General features: G+C 48.3%; 1 protein-coding gene across 2 annotated transcripts in view; it reads right to left on the bottom strand.

The window, feature by feature from the left end:
• LOC126203003 (glycoprotein-N-acetylgalactosamine 3-beta-galactosyltransferase 1-like) overlaps positions 1–25,192 on the bottom strand; it is a 184,420-nt gene that overhangs the window by 91,564 nt on the left and 67,664 nt on the right. For both annotated transcript variants that reach the window (XM_049937201.1, XM_049937203.1), the window contains exon 2: positions 23,590–23,823. In XM_049937201.1, coding sequence (XP_049793158.1) covers positions 23,590–23,823 — 234 coding nt within the window. The remainder of the gene's footprint in view (positions 1–23,589; positions 23,824–25,192) is intronic.

Genomic DNA, 25,192 nt, shown 5'->3' with positions numbered 1-25,192 from the left:
CCTAACACAACAAAAAAAAAAAAAAAAAAAAAAAAAAAAAAGATGGATAGAGCGTCTGCCATGTAAGCAGGAGATCCCGGGTTCGAGAGTCCCGGTCGGGGCAAACATTTTCAGTTGTCCACATCGAGGTATATCAACAACACCTGTCGGCAACTGAGGTTGTCAGTCAGCATTTATTACTCGTAGTAATTAATGAAACCTTCCCTCCGCGGTCTCGACAGAGGTGATATGTAGCTCACTGGAGAAATATCTAGATTCTTCACGTAATATTGGTCCTCGAAACTTTGTAAGGAGGCTTTCGCCGCATAGCTGGCGCCTCTCTTAAAGCGTCTGCCAAGGCGTGGTTTTCAGCATTTTGGAGAATACATGTGACTATTCGTACTCTCCTCCTTTGTATGCTCTCAATACCTTCCGTTAATAGTATTGGTATGAGTCCAACACATTTGAGCACTGTTCTGAAGTCGTGTGCACAATTGTTCTGTAAGTGGCCTTTCTTGTAGACGCACTAATTGGCTTTGGAGTTCGCTGGTTTACAAATCTGGTATTATCTGCCTCTACATTTAGAAGTTCGCACTTTTCTAATCTCAAACTCTCGAATCCATAGCAATCAAGTGTTCTGCATTGTTTTTGTTATCGAATTTGCATTCGCAAATGGGACATACATATAGCGCTTTTAAACGCACATTTGCGGAAAGAGAAGAATTTACAAACGAAATATTTGCAACGTAGTAAAGTATTAATTAAAAAATCAAGTACTATGAAGGGTTGTATCGAGTGTAGGCAACAACGGCAAAAACAAATGTAGAACTACGTCTCTCAATTATTTTTATGAAGGGGACAGCACCTTTTTGTTTTAGAAGGGAGCCAAGACGACTTTTCTGTGATTAAGGCAGATTTATACTGCACATCGCCATTATTATTTATATTTTGCTTAATGTACGTCTCATTAGAAATTTATTGTTTGTGTGATAATTGAATGTAGTGATATTACTTAATATTTGTTTCAGTTTATGTTAAAATTCATCTCAGATATACTGCGTCTTGACATGATGAAAGGTCTCGTGCTCATTAAATGCACATTAATAGGCCTAGTACAGTACGAACCATTTGTTCCGTGAGTAAATGCTTTCGACATCCGATAAAAGGAGAGACATCCACGTTCGGGTAAAAGAAACAAAATGTAACTTACACAGAACGCCATTTTCAAGCGCCCCTAACAAAAGTAACGTATTTGCAAACATTTATTTAAGACATTGCTTATTTTAATAAGGTGGCCAACTCCCTAGCATTTATCCATGCACGATCCCGTCAGAGTTAATAATAAAAGAAAATTTAAACAGGTGACTTCGTGTTTGCACCAATTATTGTATATACCGTACTATATTAAGTTTGTTTATTGCATAAGACGATGCGAACATACATAAGGAGCCAATACCATTGAAAAAATTTGAACAACCAACCTCGAGAGAATTATAATGGGAATTGTGATGGAACGTAGAATCTGCATTGAAAAATAGGATCCAAGGTAAAATAACACATTCATACTTTAGCACGCTAGTTCAAGCGCATTCCATATTTTACTTGGCTTCCGTAAAAATTTTCCGAAATTGTAGCAATCACTTTTGCTCAAAAGCGCGAATTGCAATTTATTTTGCCGAACAAACCACTGTAACAATAGACTTACACTACTTTACAAAATGGTCGACCTGTCTCTGGTAGCCGGGCCTTTAGTAGCCGAGCGGTTCTAGGCGCTTCAGTCCGCAACCGCGAGCCTGCTACGGTCGCAGGTTTGAATCCTGCCTCGGGCATGGATGTGTGTGATGTCCTTAGGTTAGTTAGCTTTAAGTAGTTCTAAGTGTACGGGAGTGATGACCTCAAATTTTAAGTCCCCACCTTGAAAGTTTGGACATATCTACAAAAACTGCATCGCGCTACTAGTCACTTTTTCTGTTCCTTACGAAAGTGACCTGTACCGTAGTAAGGCAAGGCAGCTGCCTACATTTCGTCAAGAAGGTACAAGAAAAGTTGAACATTTTTCAGGTGATTATTTTTTGTGTACGATCATCCGGTATTTGAGAAATATGACAAAAATTTGCCGTCGCTGACTTCAAATGGCTCTAAGCACTATGGGACTTAACATCTGACGTCATCAGTCCCCTAGTCTTAGAACTACTTAAACCTAACCTAAGGACATCACACACACCCATGCCCGAAGCAGGATTCGAACTTGCGACCGTAGCAGCAGCGCGGTTCCGGACTGAAGCGCCTAGAAGCGCTTGGTCACATGGCCGACTTCAAAATATTGCACTACCTACAAAGTTTTCGGTGGTGTCTATTAAAAAATGCATGGAAAGGCACACATTGAGGGGGATTATTACCAACAACGCGAGACTCATTTGCACCTTTCCGAAAATAAAAGATCAAATTGAACAGAACAACGATGTATTTCTAGACTGTGGTGTTACGATATGTTAACTTGAAGACGGCGCCACCAGTGTAGCGTGACGAAATTTTACAACTTCCCAGACATGCTGTTTTGCGTCATTGTGTGTGTCACCAAAGGCAAAATACATTCTACGATTCTTGAGCGTCACGACTAATATTCTCCTTGCTGTCAGCACTTCCGCAACACGCAATCCGAGTGCTGCTTAATTATTTGCGGTAGTGTCGATCGAGGGAAGTAACAGTGAACTTTCGAACGCAGTGGACACCGCATTAAGGACATGAAATTCTCCAAGATATTTACTATATGGTTGTTTTACTTTTCGCGTGGCATGCTACCATTGCTGGTAGTTTAATAGCATTTAACTGAAATCTCATGACTCCCCCAAGTACGCTGCAACTAGAAGGGGGAGGGGGGGGATTGTAAGAACACCTGCATAAAGTGCTTTTGAGGATTAACAACATTTTACTAGGACAAAAAAGATCATTCATAGTTCCTTTAGTTGTAAAAATACACTCGGTTGGCCAGAGTTGTTTCTCACTTTTCATTCACGGTGATAAACACTATCCGATCAAAAGTATCCGGACATTTATTAGTGGACATCAGTGTGAAGTGGGTCCACCCTTCGCCTTTATGATTAACTCCGCTGGGGATACTTTCAGTGAGGATGTCTGTGCAGGAACGGCAGCCCATTCTTCCTCAAGAACTGAAAGCAGAAAAGGACATTGGGGCCAGGAGAGAAGTCTAGGTTCTGATTCATCCCAGAGTTGTTCCATTGGGTTCACCGCAGATGGACAGGACAGCACATTTACCGTCCACAAACCATTCCCTCATTGATAGGCGCGGCTTTATGACAGCATCAATTGCCACGCTGAAATGAACAATCGTGTCCAAATTATTCCTATAGTGTATGCAATACACATTACTGTAAAATGTGTTCCTATCCTTTCAATTTAACGTTCCAGTCACATCCTCCAGGCATTTGCCAAACCCAAATCCTTCCACCGGATTGCTGTTTGGTAAAAAGTGTGATTCATCACTGCAAATCAGTCGTTTCCAGTCATCCATTCTCCTTTGGCGTCGCTCTTTGCTCCACCTCAAGAGTCGCTTAGTATAGACTGCAAAAATGTGCGGTTCATGAGCAGCTGTTCGACCACTGTGCCTCATACTTAGCAACTCCTTGCGTACAGTGATTGTGCTAACTGGTAGTACTGGAACTCTCGAGCGATTCCTTCCACTGAATATAGCGACCAGAATTTGAAAAGACCGGGAACGACTCAAACCAGTGGAACAGGCCGACTGGCCGAAGGCGTCACAACGAGTAAACAAGTGGAGAATGGTTACAGAAAAACAGACAACAGACAACAGACACAGGCGGCAGAATGACGACTCCAGTAAGTAAACCAAGTTCGAAACTTAAGACTTAGCGAATTCAGAATCAAGACGATGTGTAGCGAGATCAATACAATGGCGCGGAGAAATCACAACTGACTGCGGAGCTGTTGCGCTGCTGCTGGCTTTAAAGGGCTGCTGCGGGCACTGACAGGCACTTTCTCGCGATGGCACTTGCAGTGGCGACAACAGCGCCCACAGGTGTAGCAGCGCCTTCTAGTGGCTGTCATCGAGTTACATATATTTTGGTGGGTCTTCAGACTCGCCAGGCTGGGATACAAGATCCCTCCCACTTGGGCAATGTCTCTGACGATGCTTGAAAAGGTAAACTGGTGGCATGAGTGGAGTCCTGGAACAGAAACCCACCGCCTGGTAGGAAGAAACTCGCCCTCCTGGCAATGGGCTGGTGGGTTGTGATGTGGGCATCGATGGTGCCTGTGATGATAGCTGAAAGGGCGGAGTTTGCACTCAGACGTCCACCCAAGTCTACAGAAACCGCCAGTGGAGCGAGAGTTGTAACCCTGTGGGTGTGAGAGGCTGTTCCAGGACTGACTGATCTGCCGGCGCCCCAAACCTCTTGTGTCAACCATTGTAAGGCGCTATTTGTGGATGGCAACCACCATCGACGGCATCCACGAGGGTTTCGCCTCCATACAAGCATGCGTACGCAGTGGAGCCCAGGAGACAACGTGGAGGAGTTCTACTGGGCTACGGCCATGGACAGAGTTGGACAAGAGAAAGGTGCTGCAACATCTGAATGTGGATGACGTCTGGCCCTGGGGCGGAGGACTGGGATGGACAGAGCATGATTGACCTCCCTCATAGTAAAGACGGCATTGTAGCTCTCACGATTCGGAGAAGGGTATCGCCTGAGCAACCGCCTCCTCTCGTCACCGATTGAAGAAGGCAGGGTGATAGCGGGAAGAGTTCGAAACTTCCGCAAAACGGTGGCCCAAGGTGTTAGAGATTGCAATAGGGTCCACGATAATATAGGTTGCCACTGTGAGGCCAGAAATGGGGGAATGTATCTTGGCCCCAGAGATCCGTGGAGGTTGGCCCACGTGACAGAGGAAAGAGTGAAACTGTTGAAAGAACTAGTGAATGAAATACAGGTAGCTCGTTTGCTATCTCTAAGAACACGACGACACTTTGCACTCATCTGTTCATAATGAACACAGTTTGTCACTGTAGGATGATGGTTAAAAACACAGAGAGCACGTCTCCGTGCGCGAATTGCATCGTGGCATGCCTCTGTCCACAAACGGATGGGGACACGATGCGGTAAAGAGGAAGTGTGAGGAATGGAACATTCTGCAGCAGTAAGGATAACATTGGTGAGAGTCCATCTGGTCATCACAACTGGCGAAATCTTTTACTTCTAAGGTCGCCAGGGAGGAGTAAAGCTTCCAGTCAGTCATAGAAAGTTGCCATTTGGGCATGCACGCAGATGGGGTAGGAGTCAGCAAATGATTGAGCACATGGGAAATGGTCGCTCGATACATGTCAGAATGAACAGACCACTCAAGACATTGGCAAGCTGGGCAGTCAAAAGGATAGGTTCAAATGCGAATAGGTGTGCAAGGAGTCAGAAAGGAAAGTGGGTGCCCCCGTGTTAAGGCAGAAGAGGTTAAGTTGGTTAAGAAGGACAGCTGAGAGGGTACCTCTCTAACAGGCCCTGGAAGAACCCCACAAAGGATGATGCGCATTAAAGTTGGGGAGGTAGCTGCCCAAAAGACTGCCCTGGTAACATTGAGTGATGGAGTGACAAATGGTACAGAGGGAAAAAGTCAGGAAGGCAAAGAAAAGGCGAAATGCAACAGCTTGAAGACGGGTAGTCAGAGAGATGGGTTGACTATGGATGTCATCCAATATGAGAAGCATGATGCCCCCACGAGATGGAATGCCAACTTCAGGGGGAAGGTCAAAACGAATCGGGAAGTAATGTGAAAGCTCAAATTGGTCAAGAGGGCGCAATTTCGTTTCCGGAAGGCTGAGTACAAGGAGACACTGCAATGATAAAAGCAGCCATAAATCCGGTTTGTGGGACCAAAGGCCATGAGCGTTCTATTGGAGGGCAGTCACGATGGGGAAGAGATTTAGAGGGTGTCAACTCGGCGACCGCTGAGAGACAACCAGTGTAGAGTCGCTACTACAGGGCACAGAAGCAGGAGGATCCTGTTCCATGGGGTCCACAGAAGCATTGGTGTCCTTGTGCGGTCGGTCTGTGGAGTCCAACCCTGAAAAACGATTGGTGGTGCGCACCAGTGATACAGTGCCCCGCCAGGCTCAGGTACCATGTGGTGACACCATCAAAGAGGATTTTCGAGTTGGCGAAGGAGAAGCCCATTTGCCTTTGGTGGACTTCTTCGAGCCCTTCCAATTAGAGGAAGACTCTGGTGGTGTTTGGCTGGAGGGATGGAGAAGTCTTCACGGGAGTATTCCTGTTCTACCGCTTGTGTAGATGGTGTCTGCGCCCATTGAGGCGAGAGTGACAGCTTGTTGCACAGCTGGACGGGGAGATGGTGATGCTACCTTGACATTGGGCGATTTCACAACCTCGGACCTGAATTTTAGGTCGCATGTCTGCATGGCAATGCCCTTCATGGAGCGTGGGGTAACAAGAACAGAACGATAGGTACCAGACAGGAGAACACAGGGTTTGCGACTAAACAGTAACTTGTGAGCACTGGGTAAGGCACATTTTCTTTTACCCAGATCTCTGTAATAGCCTGCTCATCAAGATTCACAGGACAATCCCGAGAGGTGGCGGCATGGCCGCCATTGCAGTTGATTCAGTGTGGAGGAGAAGGTGGACAATCGCCCTCATGCACACCCCTACCACAGGTGACATTTGGCTGGGTGGCAAGATGTTCTAGTGTGGTTGAAATGATGACACTGGTAGCAGCGCATTGGGTTCAGAATGTACGGCCAGACTGTGATAATTTCATAGTGTGCTTTGAGCTTTGACAGAAGCACCACTATCAAAGGTGAGGAGTGCGAGTGGGTACTAAGGAGGAATCTCTGACGGCACTCTCCTAACTGAGGGCCCCCTTCACAAGGGGGCGCACCCACCTTAGGTGATTGTTCACACCTCAGGTCACACCTCCCTGACACCTGACAGAGGGACCAATCAGCAATTCGGGACGGTTCCAGCTCAGGCAATCACCCCTCCCTGGGCCTGGCCTGTACCAGGGGGTTCGTGCGAACCCTACCTGTCGACCCGATGCTGGGAATTACGAATTACCCAGTCACCTGTTACGTGTCAGACACATGGGCCGGCCTTCAGGAGCGCACAGGGAGGAAGAAGAGGAACCTCAAACGCCAAATTGGAGGAACGAGAGGAGAAGGGAAACAAAGAAAGGAAAAGGGAGCAAAAAACAATGGCGAGACAGTTCGTATCTCAGCGACAGAATGCAGAACATTCCCAATAATACGCCTGACATGTTCCCCAAGGGAGGGGAAAAAGAATAGCAAGAGGAGAGACATGCAGCACAGAAGGGAAAAACGCTGCATAGGCTGGGGCCCAGTGGTAGCCAAGCAAGAACCTGCCAAAGAGTGGCGAGCCACCTGGGGGGAAGTGTCAGTGTGTGAACTATTCAACGATACATTGATATAGGCTTTCAGAGCCGAAGGCCCACTTGTAAACTCTAGAGACTGCACAACAAAACTTTACACCTCGCCTAGGCTCGTCAATACAGACATTGGACTGTTGATGGCTGAAACATGTCTCCTAGTCAGACGAGTCTCCTTTTAAATTGTGTTGAGCGGATGGACGCGTACGGATATGGAGAATATCTCATGAATCCATGGACTCTGCTTGTCAGCAGGGGGCTGCTCAAGCTGGTGGAGGCTCTGTAAAGGTGTGGAGTGTGTGCAGTTGGTGTGATATGGGACCCCTGATACGTCTAGACAGACTGATAAATGACACGTATGTAAGCATTCTGATCACCCGCATTCATTCATGTCCATTGTGCATTCCGACGGACTTGGAAGTTCCAGCAGGACAATGAGACACCCCACACGCCAAAACTGTTACAGTTTGGCTACAGCAACACACTTCTGGGTTTACACACTTTCACTGGTCACCAAACTCCCCAGACATGAACATTATTGAGCGTATCTGGGATGCCTTGCAACGTACTGTTGAGAAGAGATCTTTACCATCTTTTACTCTTACGGATTTGTGGACAGCCCTGCAGGATTCATGGTGTCAATTGCCTCCAGCATTACTTTAGACATTAATCGAGTCCAAACTACATTGTGTTGCAGCACTTCTTCATGCTTGCAGGGGCCCTACACGACATTAGGCAGGTGTATCAGTTTCTTTAGTTCTTCAGTGTATGAGTAGTTAGAATAAGCATCCATGAAAATGAGCCACTGAGCTCAGAGAAAGGTCAGAAACGTCTAAGTATGCAGTCGCAAGGATATGGGTGGGGTTGGGTCAGGTGGTGAAAGACTGGGGAGGAGAAGCCTCATTCCAAGCACAATCAGAACAGCTGCACACCATTGCCTCTCCGTTTTTGTTCAGTTCTGGTCAGTAGGCAAGTCACCTTTCAAGGGTTCTCATCTGCAACATATCCCAATGCCCACGATGTAGGAGTTGCAAAACTTGGGGTGCAGGTGACAGGATGACAATATTATGAGCATCTGCCCCTACATCAAGCAGGAAAACAATGGAGACAAGTGACAAATATTGGGAGAGTACAGGCCCGAGTTCAGGACTGGCAAATTTCGAAAAATAAGTGAGCCACCCATGGAGCACATAGTGAATGACACTGTAAAACAGGGTCACAGTGCACCTCTGCAGTGATGTGAGCAATTGGGAAATCCAGCCAAGGTATTCTGTCATTCCACATCGACGTGGAAACATGAGATTTCCTGGTTGTGAAACACTGGGTCAGTCCCTGAAGGGAAACGAGAGAGGGCATCCGCATTTGCATATTGTGCTGTGGGCTTGTATTTAATGGCAAAACTATAAGAGCTGAGGAACAGTGTCCAACACTGAAGCTACTGCGTCATCTGCTTCAGAAGCCGGAAGCGAGGCCCAAAGAGTGCTACTAGTGGTATGTGGTCCTTAATGTGGGTACACTTGGTCCAAAACAGGTGAACATAGAACTACTTGATGGCAAAAATGATCGCCAAAGTTTTTTCGGTTTGCGAGTAGTTCTTTGCAGCAGGTGTCAGCGTCTTTGACGCATAAGCAAACCATTGTTCAGTAATGTCACCATTCCTTTGCACTAGCACTGGACCAGTGCCATAGGGAGAAGCATTAGCAGCCAAAACCATTGGGTACTACTATGAAAAGGGTGAAAGGCAGACAAGGAACACAGCAGATGCTTCGGCCGTGTGAAAATGCACTCAATCAGCAGCCCACTTGATCTGAACGTCGTCATTTCGCAATCAATTGAGCAGATACATAAGGTGGAAAAAACTTAGAATAATAATTCACCTTTCTTTAAAAAGCCTGCAGCTAGTGCAAGATTTGAGGGCAAGGGGGAGAGTCAATGGCAATAGCTGGATCCCTTCCTTGATGAGCAAGTGGCTGAGTATTCCATTACATTCACCTCTGATAAGCTTTGTGATAAGATCCTCTGTATGAGGTATGGGACAGGTTTCCATTTGTGTTTCGGCACCGAGTGCTGATTTAAAACCACCACATAGCCAGAGACACCCATTGGTTTCTTGGTCCCACCAGGGATATGTCCCAAAACACTGGTTTTAACAGGTTCAACTACACTAGCTTCGTGGAGGCGATTGAATTCTCGCTTAACTTCCCTCCATAAGGTTCAAATGGCTCTGAGCACTATGGGACTCAACTGCTGTGGTCATAAGTCCCCTAGAACTTAGAACTACTTAAACCTAACTAACCTAAGGACAGCACACAACACCCAGCCATCACTCCCTCCATAAGGAGACAAGAATAGGACACACATGAGAGAAATGGGGTACTGTGTCTGGACATAAGGTGATCAGTGGGACACCCCAGGCCACGTTCTATTAGAGATGTTTTTTTTTTTTTTTTTTGATGGGGTTTAAGGGCGCTCAACTACTGAGGTCATCAGCGCCCAGTCACTGTTGTTAGAGCACATGGAATCTAGTAAAACTCAAGGGGAGGGGGGGACACCAGAAAGACCTGACAAAGATGCAGATAAAATAAGTAAAAAGGTTAGATGTCTTTGGACAAGCCAGTCAAAGTTATAAAACGCAGAACACGAGCAGCTGCTCGAGCATCATCAGCTAAAATATCCGGTAAAGTAGATGGCAGTGACAGGACAACACGAAATTGACTAAAACGGGGACACTGTTAATGCCTGACCACAAGGGCACTGCGGGGCTGGGTCACCGGAGAGCAGGTAGCGGTGGCTAAACCGGCAATGCCCAATCCGCAACCTGGTCAGAAGGACCTCCTCTCGCCGAGATGGTCGGGAGGAGGTTGTCCAAGCAGTTGGGAGCAGTTTTACTGCCCGGAGCTTGTTTCCTTGGAGGGATGACCAAGCATCCCACCACAACGACACAAGCCTCTTACATACATCCCCACGAACGTCAGATGACGGGACACAATGGGAGGCTGGCCGAGGCAGGAGGACTGCAGCCTTGGCTGCAGCATCCGCAGCCTCATTCCCAGGCACTCCTACATGTCCGGGAACCCACAGAAAGCTGACAGGAGAACCATTATCAGCGAAAGAATGGAGGGACTGCTGTATCCGGTGAATCAAGGGATGGACCGGATAGGGAGCTCCAAGGCTCTGAAGAGCACTGAGTGAGTCAGAGCAGACTACATACGATGAATGGCGGTGGCGGCGGGCATACTGAACGGCCTGATGGAGAGCAAAAAGCTTGGCCGTAAAGCTCGAACATTGGTTGAGGAGCCGGTATTTAAAGGTGGCGGCCCCAACGACAAAGGCACAGCCGACACCATCGTCAGTTTTGGAGCCATCGGTGTAAATAAAGGTGTGACCGGCAAGTCGAGCACGAAGTTCGACAAACCGTGAGCAATACACTGCAGCCGGAGTACCCTCCTTCGGGAGTGAGCTGAGGTCGAGATAAATATGAACCGGAGCCTGGAGCCAAGGTGGTGTCGGGCTCTCACCCTCTCTGAAGGTGGTAGGGAGGGCAAAATCCAACTGTCGAAGCAGGCGACGGAAGCGGACTCCGGGGGGCAGCAGGGCAGACACATACAGCCCGTACTGACGGTTGGGAGAATCAGCGAAGAAGGACTGGTAAGAGGGGTGGTCGGGCATAGACAACAGCCGGCAGGCATACCGACACAGCAGTACGTCGCTCCGGTAGGTCAATAGTAATTCGGCAGCTTCAGCATAAAGACTCTCGACAGGACTAGTGTAGAAGGCTCCGGTCGCAAGACGTATCCCCCGATGGTGGATGGAGTTGAGCTGGCGTAAGAGGGATGGCCGAGCGGACGAGTAGACGAAGCTCCCATAATCCAGCTTCGATCGGACAATGGACCGATACAAGCGAAGCAGGACAGTGCGATCCGCTCCCCAAGATGAACCGCTAAGAACTCTGAGGACATTAAGGGAACATGTACAACAGGCCGCCAAATAAGAGACATGTGGAGACCAACACAGTTTCCTGTCCAACGTGAGCCCTAGAAACTTAGTTGTTTCCACGAATGGGAGAACAACGGGACCGAGATGTAAGGATGGCGGAAGGAACGCTTTATATCGCCAAAAGTTGATACAAACCGTCTTCTCTTCGGAGAACCGGAAGCCATTTGCCACGCTCCATGAGTAGAGGCTGTCTAGACAACGCTGAAGGCAGCGCTCCAGGAGGCATGTTCTCTGGGCACTGCAGTAGATCGCGAAGTCATCGACGAAGAGAGAGCCTGAGACATTAGGTGGAATACAATCCATAATTGGATTGATCGCGATGGCAAAAAGGGCTACGCTCAAGACGGAGTCCTGAGGCACTCCGTTCTCCTGGAGGAAGACGTCAGACAATACGGAACCCACACGTACCCTAAACTTTTGATCCGTTAAAAAGGAATCAATAAAAAGGGGCAGGCGACCGCGTAGGCCCCACCCGTGCATAGTGCGGAGGATACCTCCTCTCCAACAGGTATCATAAGCCTTCTCCAAGTCGAAGAACACGGCTACCGTTTGGCGCCTTCGCAAAAAGTTGTTCATGATCAATGTCGACAACGTCACAAGGTGGTCAACAGCGGAGCGGCGGCGACGAAAGCCGCATTGGACATTAGTAAGTAGCCGTCGAGATTCAAGAATCCAGACTAACCGAGCATTAACCATGCGCTCCATCACCTTACAGACACAGCTTGTAAGAGAAATGGGGCGGTAACTAGAAGGAAGGTGTCTATCCTACCCGGGTTTGGGTATAGGAACAACGACGGCGTCACGCCAACGCATGGGGACCTGACCTTCGGTCCAGACGCGATTGTAGGTATGAAGAAGGAAGCTTTTGCCCGCCGGAGAAAGGTGTGCCAGCATCTGAACGTGAATGGCATCTGGCCCCTGAGCAGAGGACCGGGACAGTGCAAGCGCACGTTCGAGTTCCCGCATAGTAAAGGGGGCATTATAAGTTTCCAGATTCAGCGAGTGGAAGGAAGGTCGCCGAGCCTCTTCTGCCTCTTTCCTGGGAAGGAAGGCAGGGTGGTAATGGGCGGAGCTTGAAACCTCCGCGAAAAAGCGGCCAAAGGCGGAGACAGCCACAGGATCAACAAGGACCTCATGACCTAAGGTCAGGCCAGGTACCGAGGAGTGGGCCTTAATGCCCGACAGCCGGCGCAGGCCACCCCAAACGACGGAAGAGGGAGTAAAACTGTTAAAGGAGCTGGTGAAAGAGGCCCAACAAGCTTTTTTGCTGTCTTTGATGACTCTACGGCATTGCGCTCGGAGTCGTTTGTATTCAATACAATTCGCCAACGTAGGATGGCGGCGAAAGGTGCGTAAAGCACGTCGTCGAGCACGGATAGCATCCCTACAAGCCTCGTTCCACCAGGGGACGGAAACGAGACGTGAAGAAGAGGTAGTACGAGGAATCGAACGTTCGGCAGCATTGATGATAACAGCCGTGAGGTATTCGACCTGACTGTCACAACTGAGAAAATCGTGGTCCGGAAAGGTCGCCAGAGAGGAGTAAAGTCCCCAGTCAGATATCGGTATGTTCCAGCGCGAAGGACGTGGGGATGGGGTGTGGTGCAGGAGACGAACGACACAGGGGAAGTGGTCGCTCGAATAGGTGTCAGAAAGGACATACCACTTGAACCGACGGGCAAGAGTGGTAGAACAGATCGAGAGGTCCAAGTGGGAGTAGGTATGAGTAGAGTCCGAGAGGAAAGTCGGGGCGCCGGTATTGAGGCAGACAAGATTGAGATGGTTGAAGACATCCGCCAAGAGTGAGCCTCTTTGACAGGATGCAGGAGAGCCCCATAGGGGATGATGGGCATTGAAGTCGCCAAACAATAAAAACGGGGAAGCTGAACGATCAGGTGCATCATGTCAGCCCGACTAACAGCAGATGACGATGGAGTGTAGATGGTACAAACTGAAAAAGTAAAAGCAGAAAGAGTAATACGGACAGCTATTGCTTGGAGTGGGGTGGTCAATGGGATGGGATGGTAATAGACATCGTCCCGAACGAGCAACATGACCCCACCATGAGCTGGGATACCGTCCACAGGGGTGAGGTCATATCGCTCTGAGGTATAGTGGGTAAAGGCAATACGGTCAGTCGGGCGCAACTTGGTTTCCTGGAGACCAAGGACGAGCGGACAGTGCAGGCGGAGGAGCAGTTGTAATTCCTCCCGATTAGATCGAATACCTCTTATGTTCCAATGTAACAAGGCCATCGCTAGTCAAAAAGTTGGGGGAATGAGACGGGGGAAGAGCTGGTCACCTCGACGGCCGCGGAGGGCCAGGTTGCGAGGGAACAACGCTACAACCGGCGGGAGGCGGATCCGGTTCCATCGAGTCGTCGCCAGCTGCGGCCACTGTCCCTGGTTGTGTAGGAGGGGCAGCATCATTTGCCGACGAGAGGCCAGCTGAGCGCCTGGCAGCAGAGCGTCCCGGCGAAACTGAGGACGGCCGGGAGCAGCGACTCACGGATGGAGCGTCAGACGAAATGCGCCGGGGTGGAGAGGGGGATAGAGACTTCTTCTTGGAGGCCTTTTTGGAAGGCCGAGGAGGCACAGGGATGGTGGGCTGGACCCGAAGAAGGTCCTCACGCGCGGGGTCCGTTTTGGAACGCCGGACCTCGGAAGCTGGGGTCCGGAACGTTTCCCCGATGGATGCCTGAGAAGAGGATCGCTTCTCAGGTGGCGGGGGGGAGAGGAGGAGGAGGAAGGGTGGCCCCTGGGGCAGAGGGGGCAGGGGCCACGGGGGAGGAGGATTTGGAAGGGAGGGATTTGGGAGGCGGAGGCAGAGCCCCCTGATGGGCGGAGGAGGCGGAGGGGGGACAGGATAGGGGTGAGGATACCGCGGAAGGAGTGGACACAACTGAGGCAAACGAAGTGGTCAACGGCACGGGATGGAGGCGGTCATACTTCTTCCTGGCCTCAGAATAAGAGAGCCGATCCAAAGTTTTGAGTTCTTGTATCTTCTTCTCCTTCTGATATGCGGGGCAGTCTGAGGATCTAGGCGAGTGGATGCCAGGACAATTAATGCACCGAGGTGGTGGGGTGCATGTATGTTCCTCACGAAGAGGACGTCCACAATCGCCACAAAGGGGCTCAGCCTCACACCGTGACGACATGTGCCCAAAGTGCAAACACCGAAAACAGCGCATAGGAGGCGGGACGTAGGGTCGCACGTCGCACCGGTAGCACATCACCTTTACCTTCTCTGGGAGAACGTCCCCCTCGAAGGTGAGGATAACGGCCCCAGTGTCGATGCGACGGTCTTTGGGGCCGCGCTGGACTCGCCGGACGAAATGCACGCCTTGGCGCTCCAGGTTGGCCCTGAGCTGCTCATCAGATTGTAGCAGGAGGTCACGATGAAAAATAACCCCCTGCGTCCTATTTAGTGCCAGATGCGGGACAATGGACACTGGGATGTCCCCTAGGCGGTCACACGCCTGGAGCGCCGCCGACTGTGTGGCGGAGGTGGTCTTGATAAGAACGGACCCTGAACGCATCTTGCTGAGAGCCTCGATTTCCCCGAAGATGTCCTCAATGTGCTGAACAAAGAACATGGGCTTGGAGGTGGCGAACGACCCCCCATTGGTTCGAGAACAGACCAAATAGCGGGGGAAGTACTTCGCCCCAAGCCGGCGGGCCTGTCCCTCCTCCCAGGGAGTGGCCAAGGGGGAAAGGGCAGGAGAACCAGAACTAGAAACGGTACCTTTTCGTTTGAAAGACTCGGCCGCAGAGCGACCTGATACGTGTTGACGTCTGCCCCGATACCACCCACTCCGACCAGGGTCCCTCCCCACGGGCGCCACCCAGCCTCAGCAAGGGCCACCTGGCAGGATGACCGTTGCCGGGAGTCCTGATGCCCCAAGGAGACGGGCATCTACTCCTTGGCCGACATGGGGAGGGTGCAGCTCAGGTATCGGCAGTACGATCCCTGTGTTGTCAGGGGGCTACAACCTAGAGGGTACATGACGACCCCACCACAACGGGCTGGCTACCGTGCTGGATTTCTGGTGCCATGGAAAGTCCATCATGATCGTAGGTGCAGATGGGGACGCACTATGGGCGTAACTTGTACAACCCATCAGGCGTTTAGGCCCAATTTGAGGAATAATGGGTATGGTTACAACGCCGGTACAATGCTGAGTGCCAAGGTCTTAGTGCACTTAGGACCAGTGGTACACCACGTAAGGTGTCCTTCCCCAAAAGGCTCGTACTTCTGTAGAATTTTGAAAAATGGAGGTCAAACCCCAAGGGGGACCATCACATGGAAGGCCAAAACGGTTGAAACTCCTTTTAGTCGCCTCTTACGACAGGCAGGAATACCTCGGGCCTATTCTTACCCCGGACCCGCAGGGGGGAATTAGAGATGTGAAGACAGTACAGAGGTTGTCGAGCTCATGGAAGAGAGCCATGTCTGAACAACCTGAACCTCATCAGCAGTGGACAACACAAAGAGCAAAAAGGCATCCAGACCAAAAATGTTGCCATCTGTGTGACTATCTACAGCAAACAGTCATCAGCTGTACGACCTTTTTGTATACTGCATTGACACCAGAGGAGAATTTGACTGTATCATACACAATTAAGGTACAGGAGGGAGTGACCAAGTCAGGAGAACCAAGATGAGCATGCATCTTGAGATTAAACAAAGAAACGGTAGCCTCCTTGTCCATCTGGAAATGGACTTCCTGGTTTGCAGTCATGAGGTCGATAAACTTAGTCGCAGAAGAATCGCCCTGAGAAACAATTGCCTGAGGTTCACTCATCATCCACTGATGCTTGTTGGGAGGGGGGGGGGTGGCATCCAACTGTCCCAACAGCTGACGACAGTTTGGATATGTCCATCTTTCCCACAATACGTGCAGAGCGCCCAGCGATCCGGACAGTTTGCATGTAGGTGTGCTGTGAAGGAGTCAGGCCATGACTGGAGACCCTACTGCTTACGCCAACGGGACGTGACAGGCCGTTCAGAGGCCACTGAGGCTGGAACTCTGCTACTTGGAATCGAGCCGTGAGGCATTCATTTGCCACCTGCGTAATCTCTAAAGAGAGTGCACTATTTTCAAAAAAGCGTGCAAGGAAGGATTGTCTAGTGTAAAGGCTGCAGTGCATACTTCCAGATCTGTTGTCACTTGGACCACTACCTCTCGAATGAAAACATCTGCGTATGACGTTTTGCAGCCGGCGTTCATACAATCGCAATGTCCACTCAACCCCTGCAAATCCATTACCCGCGAGCAGTACGACTGACCAGGTTGCTTGCTTTATTGATGGAGCTCCGGGTACGATGAGACAACATGGAAACGTTGAGAATAATAATTTGGCAGTAACTAACACTTCTCTTCGAATGTGAGCGCAACAGCATTCGAGAGGAGCCAACTTTAGTAAGAAAAACGTCTCTGGAGAGGCTCAAGAAAGGAAGAGCGACGACTGCGTCATCCGAAACCCGAAAAGTGGCGAAGTGCTGTTTCAGCGGCTGGAAATGCGTGTACCACTCCTCATTGGCGTCGTTAAACGGCGAGAACGTGGGTATGTGGCTCTCCGTCTGGGTAGTGACCACAGCTTGGATGGGTTTTCTGTCAGAGCAGTTCAGTCTTTCTTGAAATTGCTGTTTGACTTGCTGTTACAACTGCCGCTGCAGGACCAGCTGTTGCTCTTCCACGAGTTGCACAGGCTTTGCGTCCGTGGGACGCTGTCAACCTATTACCTCATCTACGTCTACGTTATTCATCTGCCATTCGCAATAAAGTGCCTGGTCGAGGGTTCAATGAACCACCTTCAAGCAGTCTCTCTACCGTTCCATTCTCGAACGGCGCGTGGTCCCTGAAATTAATTACGGGTATCTTCCACTTTTAAATTGTGCTCCGATTCTTGTCAAGTGTCATAATGCAGGCATCAGCAATGCTGAACACACTGACTGAGCGTTTTGCTTGTTCCGACAAGCCATGTCTTGCTGACATCTAATCTGTGTAATATGACATGCATGCCACATTGCGGCACACACATGAGCTTCAAGTGCACTTATCGACCGAGTAAACAATGTTATTAACACACAAACCTTGTCTCAAACTGATATCAAAGTCAGTGCATAATTGAGCCGTGCGTGGCTCGTGTTCCCGCCATGTATTTTACACCCTGTTTTTAACGTACTTCCACCTCACTAAGTTGCTGCTTTGCCTGACCGTGAGCGGCGTTATCGGCGCGTATCGATATATCCCCTCTCGTAGTATCTTTGCTAGACAGCTATTACTTCCCGGTCGTTGTCTGTCGTAAGCAGTTCGTGTCGCGAGTTCGGGTCTGCCAGTCAGTCAGAACGTGTCTGGAGCGCAGTCCGCCCGACCATTGCCGCCACGCATCACTTGAGCCGCGCCACGGTCTTGGTGGATCGTCGGTCGGTCGTCCTACCGGACGACGCGTTTTGACTCTCCGGTCGTTCACGAGTCGGCTGTGTGTGTGTGTGTGTGTGTGTGTGTGTGTGTCTTCGTGCAAGTGTTTGTCAGGTTGTGTGTGTAGTTGGCGTTATTTCCACTGACGACTATTTTAGATGTTGTTGGCATTCTGAGGGTAATCGGTCGGTTGCTGCGGACCAGGGAAGTTACCTCCGCGCGGTGCAGTCGGCTGGATCCGCTGGTGGTCCCTGCGCAGTGTCGGAGCGTGTGTGGAGCTGTCCGATTGCTACGAGCTTTGTGGTTCACCGACCCAGGACGTCAAAGTTGAGTAGTGGTTTCAACTACCCAAGCCACGTGCATTCATGTTGTGCGGTTCGTTTCGGTGGTTCGCTGTTGGGGAGGTTTTCCTGTGAGCAACACAGTGTTTCTATTGCTGAAATTTAGCCGCCATGCGGTGCAATTCACTATATTGGTTGACTACAATTCGAGTGCACCAGCGGAATTTTCTGCCTTGTGGCCGTTAGTGTTCTGGTTACCTGCCCTGGCTACTGACGTAAATTCAGGCAGCGTTCTTTTTTATTTAAAATTCAAGTGTACCAGCGCAATTTTCTGCCTTATGGCCGTTAGAGTTCTGGTTAGCTGCCCTGGCCACCAACGTAATTTCAGGCAGCGTCCTTTCGTCACCTGTTGTCGCTGTCCAACATGGTAATTTTGACAGCTAATACATACTCCATTGTGGATAATAACATTCATAACCTTACGTGTGAGTTCTCAGGTACTGATTTGTACCAAGCAAGTCGTCGTGTCGGTCGGTCGTGGCTGTCCCCTGGTTGGGTTCCGACGGATCAAGTGTAATTGTGCTCACCACCTGTCTCGCCTAAGTGAACGAGGGCAGACCGACCTCCCTGGCTGGAGGCTTCTGAATGCCGTTTTCTTCACTGTCCTTCTCACCGATGTTTAATTCTCTGTTAATAATCTATCATAGCCAATGATTTAAAAATTCTGGTTTTTAATGGACTTAATGTTTTTTGAATTTTGAAAAATCAATTGTGGGCCTTAAGCCTCTTGAAATTACCCTTTAAGCAAAAACATTGCGGCCTTCTGGCTTAAAAGATTATGGTAATATATTTTAAAATTTTCAAATTTAATTGTGGCCCTCAGCCGCTTGTATTGCAAGTTGCATATGTTTGTTCTATCTAATTTTGCCTTAAGGCTTTCCAGCCTAGCTGTGATACCATGCATATTTTAATTATTTTATGTTTATTTTGTTGATTTTTAAGATTTCTTGTTTGGAGGCCTTCAGCCATGAAATAATTGCCTTTTGGAAACCTTAGTTTTGAAGGTTAGTCTATGTGCCGTTTTGGTTTAAGGGGCTCCGGAACGCCCTATACTTGCAATGTTAAAATAACGCTTATAAATTACATCTTTCCTCACAAAGTATTTGAGGTAGGAAGTTGAACTTTTTACAGATTATTTATTGGAATATGGGCTACAACTTAACACAGGGATTTTACAAAATTTTAGTTCAGTTATTAAAGATGTTTTTTTTTTCGATTGTAATGAAAATTCACAACATTTTTTTGCAATTTTTTATTTATATATTCAAAAATATAGTTTTTTGGAAAAAGGCTGTGTTAAATTATGCAGAAGGTACTGTGTAACATTTACTGAAAGTTTGAAACAAATATGTTTGCAAGATCCTTAGAAAACATGTAATTAGTATGAGAAAATAAAAGTTTTGGGAATCGAGCGACAAAGATTGGATTAACTTTTTAGTGCATTCCAGGTCCATAGGATGGATTATCTTCATCCTCTGCAAACTCCTCCTCCAGCTTCCTCTTGTTCCTCCTCCTGTTTACTCTTGCTTGTATTTCTAGACTCTTTAAAGCCCTGTCTGCAGCCCGAAGGCGTTCCTTGTCTAAAGCAAGCATCGCTCGTACCATGTTAGAACCTATCTTCATTCCCATATTTCTAAATACCTTTGACTTTCCAACATTTCTCCTTTTCTTAAAAGCCTTCAGAGGATTTCTAATAACTTTACTTTTACTCATTATTATACTTCAACAAAACAGAGACTCAAGAAACAGAATTCATTACGAATATTTTCGAGATAACGACACAGTAAATAATCAGGAAACAATCGACAATCACACCAGCGATATATATTGAACCATCACAGGTTAGCCACAACACATACTTTATCTCACATCACTAAAATGTACCTGATGAACACGGACGTTAATAATAACACCATTTGACAGCAGTTTAACAGCGCCACAGTGGGTCACGCCCATGTAGAACACATTTCAAAAAAAATTTAAAAATAGTTCTAGTCTTCGGAATTGAATAAATTATATATCTATTAAAAGGTAATAGTCTGCAGATTCAGAAAACGCAAAAAAGTAAAAATTGAACTTTTCATGATTTTGAGCCTTTCCGGAGCCCCTTAAAGGTGTTATTAAATTACAATAAATTACAATTTTGAGTGAACCTGACTGACATTATTTGGCCCTTTCCACAGTCCTAATCACCTGTTCTGCCCTTCTGGTTTAGCGGGCGTCTCAATGATGTATCTCTCTCTCTCTCTATACAGCCCAATCACCTATCAACTACCAGCCACTCTAACAACATCGTGACGTTAGTGGACTCGCGCTACATGCCATACAGTTGCTCTAACGAAAATGGCCATTGGGACATATCTCGTCGGAAATTTTTCCTGTATTTTCATAAATCAGCTTTGCCTAAAATTGCGTCATTTCTAAATTTATAAACGAAAAAACCGTAAAAGTAGCATTTTTCGTGTTTTTTTCATTCTTAGCCCATTTCCGAATCGAAATTTTGGTGTAACTTTGAAAATTCGGATTCAGCACCCTCGAAAACAAAGAAAACTAGTCAAAAATGTTTAAAAAGAACTTTCTGATCTTTGGCCTTTGTGGGCGCCATTTGACAAGACTTCAAGCGAAATCACGGAAAACTCAAATCGATGACCGGACATGGATCTGTACCGTCGTCCTCCCAGATAAAAAAAACATGGAAAGAAGCAAGTCCCGTGAAAGTGTTGCATCTCATTCCACTAAGGTGTCTTAACTAACAAGCATAACAAACTACAAACACTCACTCAGCCTACTAATTCGGGTAAGAAAGTAAGGCTTGTTTTAGTAAGAGCGCATACTCGGCTACTGCTACATATGACATGTGTGTTAGCTTCTCTCAGTACCAGGCCGCATCGTGTGAGTTAAAACTCAAGATTTTTTCAATCAAAATTTTTCGAGAAAAAATGTGTTGCATTACTTACTGAACACCTCTCTTATTTCCAGAATGAGATTTTCACTCTGCAGCGGAGTGTGCGCTGATATGAAACTTCCTGGCAGATTAAAACTGTGTGCCCGACCGAGACTCGAACTCGGGACCTGTGAGTACCGGGCGTGAGTCGTGCTTCGGTAGCTCAGTTGGTAGAGCGCTTGCCCGCGAAAGGCAAAGGTCCCGAGTTCGAGTCTCGGTCGGGCACACAGTTTTAATCTGCCCGGAAGTTTCATATCAGCGCACACTCCGCTGCAGAGTGAAAATCTCATTCTGGAAACATCCCCCAGGCTGTGGCTAAGCCATGTCTCCGCTATATCCTTTCTTTCAGGAGTGCTAGTTCTGCAAGGTTCGCAGGAGAGCTTCTGTAAAGTTTGGAAGGTAGGAGACGAGATACTGGCAGAAGTAAAGCTGTGAGTACCGGGCGTGAGTCGTGCTTCGGTAGCTCAGTTGGTAGAGCGCTTGCCCGCGAAAGGCAAAGGTCCCGAGTTCGAGTCTCGGTCGGGCACACAGTTTTAATCTGCCAGGAAGTTTCACCTCTCTTATTTCTTTCGGATTAGTTCTCTCTCGACACGTCTAGTAATTTTCCTTGAGAGCTGGAACAAACACTGACCCTTATTTTCTTTGTGTGCTTGTGTGTGTTATTCTCTCGTGGATAGCTTGGTTCTTCCCGTTGCCGCCCCCCCCCCCCCCCCCTGCAGCGGTGTACCGTAGGTCTCTAGAAGAGCGTAGCGTTCCAAAGGATTGGAAAAGGGCACAGGTCATCCCTGTTTTCAAGAAGGGACGTCGAACAGATGTGCAGAACTATGGACATATATCTCTAACCTCTATCAGTTGGAGAATTTTCGAACACGTATTATGTTCGAGTATGGAGATTAGAAATCTACTCTGTAGGAATCAGCATGGGTTTCGAAAAAGACGATCGTGTGAAACCCAGCTCGCGCTATTCGTCCACGAGACTCAGAGGGCCATAGACACTGATTCCCAGGTAGATGCCGTGTTTCTTGACTTCCGCAAGGCGTTTGATACAGTTCCCCAGAGTCGGTTAATGAACAAAGTAAGAGCGTATGGACTATCAGACCAATTGTGTGATTGGATTGAAGAGTTCCTAGATAACAGAAAGCATGTCATTCTCAATGGAGAGAAGTCTTCCGAAGGAAGAGTGATTTCAGGTGTGCCGCAGGGGAGTGTCGTAGGACCGTTGCTATTCACAATATACATAAATGACCTTGTGGATGACATCGGAAGTTCACTGAGGCTTTTTGCGGATGATGCTGTGGTATATCGAGAGGTTGTAGCAATGGAAAATTGTACTGAAATGCAGGAGGATCTGCAGTGAATTGACGCATGGTGCAAGGAATGGCAATTGAATCTCCATGTAGACAAGTGTAATGTGCTGTGATTACATAGGAAGAAAGATCCCTTATCATTTAGCTACAATATAGCAGGTCAGCAACTGGAAGCAGTTAATTCCATAAATTATCTGGGAGTGCGCATTAGGAGTGATTTAAAATGGATTGATCGTATAAAGTTGATCGTCAGCGAAGCAGATGCCAGACAGATTCATTGGAAGAATGCTAAGGAAATGCAATCCGAAAACAAAGGAAATAGGTTACAGTGCGCCCACTGCTTGAATACTGCTCAGCAGTGTGGGATCCGTACCAGATAGGGTTGATAGAAGAGATAGAGAAGATCCAACGGAGAGCAGCGCGCTTCGTTACAGGATCATTTAGTAATCGCGAAAGCGTTAAGCAGATGGTAGATAAACTCCAGTGGAAGACTCTGCAGGAGAGACGCTCAGTAGCTCGGTACGGGCTTTTGTTGAAGTTTCGAGAACATACCTTCACCGAGGAGTCAAGCAGTATATTGCTCCCTCCTACGTATATCTCGCGAAGCGACCGTGAGGATAAAATCAGAGAGATTAGAGCCCACACACAGGCATACCGACAATCCTCCTTTCCACGAACAATACGAGACTGGAATAGAAGGGAGAACAGATAGAGGTACTCAAGGTACCCTCCGCCACACACCGTCAGATGGCTTGCGGAGTATGGATGTGGATGATCTATTCGCATTTTTTCCTACACTAGGAAGGCTCCGTCGTTTTGGATTGAACTATACGTCGTCTGTAACCTTCTCAATCTCCCCTCTCTGTTATTTAAAAAAAAAAAAAGCCAGTATTCAAAAACCTGCTGTAGGTTGCGAGCCCGATGCTAAACAGCCAAGGAGACATGCAAATATCTGAGGTAAGCCTTATTTTATCTGAAATATTGCAAGGAGGAGAGACAATACAGATAATTTTGTGATCGTCGACACGGTCCTAAAACAATTTAAGGTTGTCTCACGAAACGATCGTATCCGAACATTTTTCGCTTCAAGAATGGAGACGAAGCGCTTTAGAGGCCGGGAGCATAACATAGCACTGTGCCCAGACACATGAATTCTACGGCAGCACTCACCTGGCTTGCGTCGAGCCGGAGGAAGGGTGGGCAGTGCCCTCGCTGGAACGTCCGAAGCGGCCAGCGTGGACCACTCGTACTCGTATTCGTACTCGTACTGCGGGAAGTCTCCGGCGAGGGCCGCCTGCAGCTGCTGCTGCAGCCACGCCGACGAGCTGCGGAAGTCTAGCGTGGCCGCCGCGAAGCCCAGCGCCACGCCGCATAGGAAAGACGCAGACAGCCGGCAGCACCACACTGCAAGCACGACACATGCTCTCGTCATCCCACACCAGGAAAATAAACGTATCGAGCCAGAGCGGCCACTACTGCCCACGTTTTAGTTGAGGAACTTGTAAAGCGTTTATTAGCATTACTTTTTGTTTGCATTGATTGACGCAGCCAGGACATTTCATATACTACTGGCCATTAAAATTGCTACACCAAGAAGAAATGCTGATAGTGAACGCGTATTCATTGGACAAATATACTAGAACTGACATGTGATTACATTTTCACGCAATTTCGGTGCATATATCCTGAGAAATCAGTACCCAGAGCAACTCTGGCCGAAATAAGGGCTTTGATACGCCTGGGCATTGAGCCAAACAGAGCTTGGATGGCGTGTACAGGTACAGCTGCCGGTGCAGCTTCCACACGATACCACGGTTCATCAAGAGTAGTGACTGGCGTATTGTGACGAGACAGTTGCTCGGCCACCATTGACCAGACGTTTTCAATTGGTGAGAGATATGGAGAATGTGCTGGCCAGGGCAGCCGTCTAACATTTTCTGTATCCAGAAAGGCCCGTACAGAACCTGCAACATGCGGTCGTGCATTATCCTGCTGAAATGTTTCGCAGGGACCGAATGAAGGGTAGAGCCACGGGTCGTAACACATCTGAAACGTAACGTCCACTGTTCAAAGTGCCGTAAATGCGAACAAGAGGTGACCGACACGTGTAACCAATGGCACCCCATAACATCACGCTGGGTGATACGCCAGTATGGCGATGACGAATACACTCTTACAATGTGCGTTCACCGCGATGTCGCGAAACACGGATGCGACCATCATGATGCTGTAAACAGACCCTGGATTCATCCGAAAAAATGACGTTTTGCCATTCGTGCACCCAGGTTCGTCGTTGAGTACACCATCGCAGGCGCTCCTGTTTGATGCAGCGTCAAGGGTAACCGCAGCCATGGTCTCCGAGCTGATAGTCCATGCTGCTGCAAAACTTCGTGGAACTGTTCGTCCAGGTGGTTGTCGTCTTGGCAACGTCCCCATCTGTTGACTCAGGGATCGAGACGTGGCTGCAAGATCCGTTACAGCCATGCGGATAAGATGCCTGTCATCTCGACTGCTGGTGATACGAGGCTCTTGGAATCCAGCACGGCGTTTCGTATTACCCTCCTGAACCCACCGATTCCATATTCTGCTAACAGTCATTGGATCTCGACCAACGAGAGCAGCAATGTCGCGATGCGATAAACCGCAATCGCGGTAGGCTGCAATCCGACCTTTATCAAAGTCTGAAACGTGGTGGTACGCATTTCTCCTCCTCAGACGTGGCATCACAACAACGTTTCACCAGGAAACGCCGGTCAACTGCTGTTTGTGTATG

This window comes from Schistocerca nitens, chromosome 9 (genome assembly GCF_023898315.1).
Source record: "Schistocerca nitens isolate TAMUIC-IGC-003100 chromosome 9, iqSchNite1.1, whole genome shotgun sequence".
NCBI classification, from domain to species: Eukaryota; Metazoa; Arthropoda; class Insecta; order Orthoptera; family Acrididae; genus Schistocerca; species Schistocerca nitens.
This window is presented reverse-complemented; position numbering and strand designations above follow the sequence as displayed.